We start from the raw sequence: 3,346 nt of genomic DNA, 5'->3' as shown, positions 1-3,346 counted from the left end.
ACTACCTGCCCCGTACACAGCCTGCCCACCTACTTACCCCGTACACCTCCTAGATTGTAAGCTCTTCGGGGCAGGGTCCTCTCCTCCTCTTATGTCACGGTCTGTATTAGTCTGTCATTTGCAACCCCTATTTAATGTACTGCACTGCATAATATGTTGGCGCTATATAAAGACTGTTTATTTATAATACTGAGGGAAACCATTGCCTAGGTCAGTGTTCTGATCCGCGGTCTTGTTGGGTTCTTTGTGGGATTCTTGCAGGGCACGGGAGCTGTCAGGACATTGGGTGTTCTTTTATTACTTGCTGTGTGGTCTCTCCTTCCATCCATCCTTTCCTTCCTGTTGGGTACACAGTGCGAAGATCTTCCTGGCTGGGTATTGGGTAGGTGAGGAGGACTACAACACCCCTCCGGCCTTCCGGGTACTCAGATTGGTGCCATTATTTGTTCTTCCAGTGGTTGAAGATCACTTTGCTCACCAGTGTGGGAGATTACTTACCGCAGATATTTCTTCTATCTGCAGGCGTGGACACCCGGGCCCTTACTAAGAAGATCCGGGAGAAGGGAACTATGCTGGGCAAGTTGATACCACAGGGCACAAGTGAGGGCCAAATCCCCTACGATGATCCCAGCAAGAGGAACCTGGTGCAGGAGGTGTCTGTAAAGGTGCGGTCCATATAGTGGGTAACGCCGGGTAATGGGCATCACCGGGGCTCTATAATCCAGATATGAGCAGCATTATGCTAAACCCTCGGGTCCAGGGGGGCTGCCAACACTTGGGTCCACTTTTTTATAGCAGTGCCAGGGAAGGCATTCTGCCAGGTGGGTAGGTAAAATTTATGGCCGTGGGCAGTCATGTGTAGTGTCGGGAATTCAGCAGCCTTTCCTTGTATGCTGCCAACCTATCTGATAGTGCCAGGAAAGAGCACCCAAGGGGCATTCTGTGCTCTGTTCTGGGGTTCTGATGATTGGGAGGGCCGGGTCCTATAAATGTCATCTCTGCCATTCCAAGGGGTGTTTGGGCACTATAGGTTGTGTGAGGTGATGGCAGACATTTCTCAGAATTGGCACACAGTCTTTGTTGTTGGCAGTTTTGCCCGCCATGATTGTTGCTGTATTCTGTGATCTAACCAATCTCTCTGACCCACCAGGAGCCGCGAGTGTTCAACCGTGGGGGCGATGTGAAAATTGCAGCTTTGGACTGTGGCCTGAAATACAACCAAATCCGCTGCTTGTGCCAGAGAGGGGCAGAGGTGACTGTACTGCCATGGGACTCTTCGATCAGCAGTGCAGGTAACTGGAAGCTGGCAGTGCCCGTGTATGGACGGGAAGCTGGCAGTGCCGGCACTATGTTTGGTGGGGGTTGCAGCGTTGACATTCATACACCCGGGGTAAATCTTTAACAATTCCTGAAGGGAGGAGGCAGCCTGTGCCAAGGTCACCAGAGGACAAGCTGCAGATTCTGTGCCAACTCTCACCCTCCCTCTGCCAGCTCAGTACACAAAGGAAACCTTCCCCCACTACTACGGTCAAAGTACGCAGAGTTCATCTAACACTCCAAACTTTATAGCTCAGAGCCACAAATCTGATCACATGGGGCCACTTTATATCTGATTGTGAGAGGCAACAATACACACACAGCTGTGAGGGGGGGAGGGTGGTGACAACAATACACACACAGCTGTGAGGGGGGGAGGGTGGTGACAACAATACACGCACAGCTGAGGGGGAGGGGTGACTATACACCCAATGTTCATGTTTACTGGAAAAGGGAGAAACCTCCCAATAGGGCCACCAGTGACATGTAGGAAACTTTTTCCCATTCCTTCAATGTCTCTGTGACAGGAAGTGTAGACAAATCTCCACCAATAGGAGAGAAGGTTTGCTAATGGTTTCACATTTCCCTCGCTGTGTCAATATTCCCATTCACACAATGCTCTGCCTTCACATCTGGCTGGTGAGGGTCACTTGGTGTTAATTTTTGCCACCATGTCATGAGATTTTATATTTCCTCTTTAATCCTATCAAATGTCTGGAAATGTTCTATTGGCCGGCTTCTTCCAAGTCATGTGACCTCATTTCCCTGACTTCTCCCATTAGACTTTGATGGACTTTTCCTTAGTAATGGGCCTGGAGATCCGGTCTTCTGCCAGAACTCTGTCCAGAACATCCAGCGCTTCATGAATGAAGAGAAACCAAAACCCATCTTTGGAATCTGCCTGGGGCACCAGATCCTGTCACTGGTCATCGGAGCCAAGACCTACAAAATGAAGTAAGTGTGGCGGAGGTGCCACTGGGTGGTCTGTATGGCATTGTCGGGTCTATGGGTGGTGAGGATAGATAGAACCATCACTGGGTGGATAGAACCATCACTGGGTGGTCTCTATGGTAATTGTTTAGTGTGTGTGTGTGTGGGTGGTGAGGATGGTTGGAACCATCACTGGGTGGCCTCTATGGCATTGTCTGGTCTATGGGCGATGGGGATAGGTAGAACCATCACTGGGTGGTCTCTATGGAATTGTTTTGTCTATGGGTGGTGAGGATGGGTGAAACCATCACTGGGTGGTTCCTATGACATTGTCTGTTCCAGCGGTCGCCAACCTGTGGTCCATGAGAAAATTTTGGAGGTCCATAGAAAAATTTGGACTTTATTTGCAATTTTTATGTTGTATTATCAATAAAACAAAAACAATATTCTAATAAAATTTGTATTTTAAATGACAATTTTCGCCTTTATATTGCGCTAAATTCACAAACTACTAGAGAAGGGAAAACAAGAAAGGTGCAACTCAGTCTTAACCATTCCAACCAACCACCCTGCTCCGTGAATACCGATTCTCATCGGATTGTATTATTTTATTTGTTTATTTCTCAGATGCTCTTTTAGGTAAGTATGACCTTATATGACGGTTATATTTAATGACATCAAATAGTTTGACTTTGATAACTATGATTTCTTGTTTGGTCTTGGATTCAAATGAAATAAACCCATAATGAGTGAGAAAAAGCAAACAAATATTTTGTATTTCCTTAGTAATACCCGGGATATTGCAACTAATGATAATAGTAACAATAGTAATACTTCACTTAACCGATCAATGAATCAGAACCTCCACAGACCTTGTCAGCACCATTAGGAAGAACATTATTTTATAAATGGATTTATCTTTTTAAAAAAAATCATAATAATGATCCGCGGGATTTAAAATTATGAATTTAGTGGTCCATGAGGTCTGAAAGGTTGGCGACCACTGGTCCGGTCTATGGGCAAAGAGAATAGGTAGAGCCCTCACTGGGTGGTCTCTATGGCATGGTCTGGTCTATGGGTGGTGAGGATAGGTAGAGCT

General features: G+C 46.6%; 1 protein-coding gene across 1 annotated transcript in view; it reads left to right on the top strand.

Moving 5' to 3' along the window:
- The window catches only part of CAD (carbamoyl-phosphate synthetase 2, aspartate transcarbamylase, and dihydroorotase), a 26,867-nt gene that overhangs the window by 2,622 nt on the left and 20,899 nt on the right, over window positions 1-3,346 (top strand). Inside the window, 3 exon segments of the mRNA XM_072408513.1 lie at window positions 523-665; window positions 1,151-1,292; window positions 2,100-2,271. Coding sequence (XP_072264614.1) covers window positions 523-665; window positions 1,151-1,292; window positions 2,100-2,271 — 457 coding nt within the window.

This window comes from Pyxicephalus adspersus, chromosome 4 (genome assembly GCF_032062135.1).
Source record: "Pyxicephalus adspersus chromosome 4, UCB_Pads_2.0, whole genome shotgun sequence".
In the NCBI taxonomy this organism is placed as follows: domain Eukaryota; kingdom Metazoa; phylum Chordata; class Amphibia; order Anura; family Pyxicephalidae; genus Pyxicephalus; species Pyxicephalus adspersus.
The sequence above is the reverse complement of the archived record's forward strand: the minus strand, read 5'-3'. Positions and strand labels throughout refer to the sequence as shown.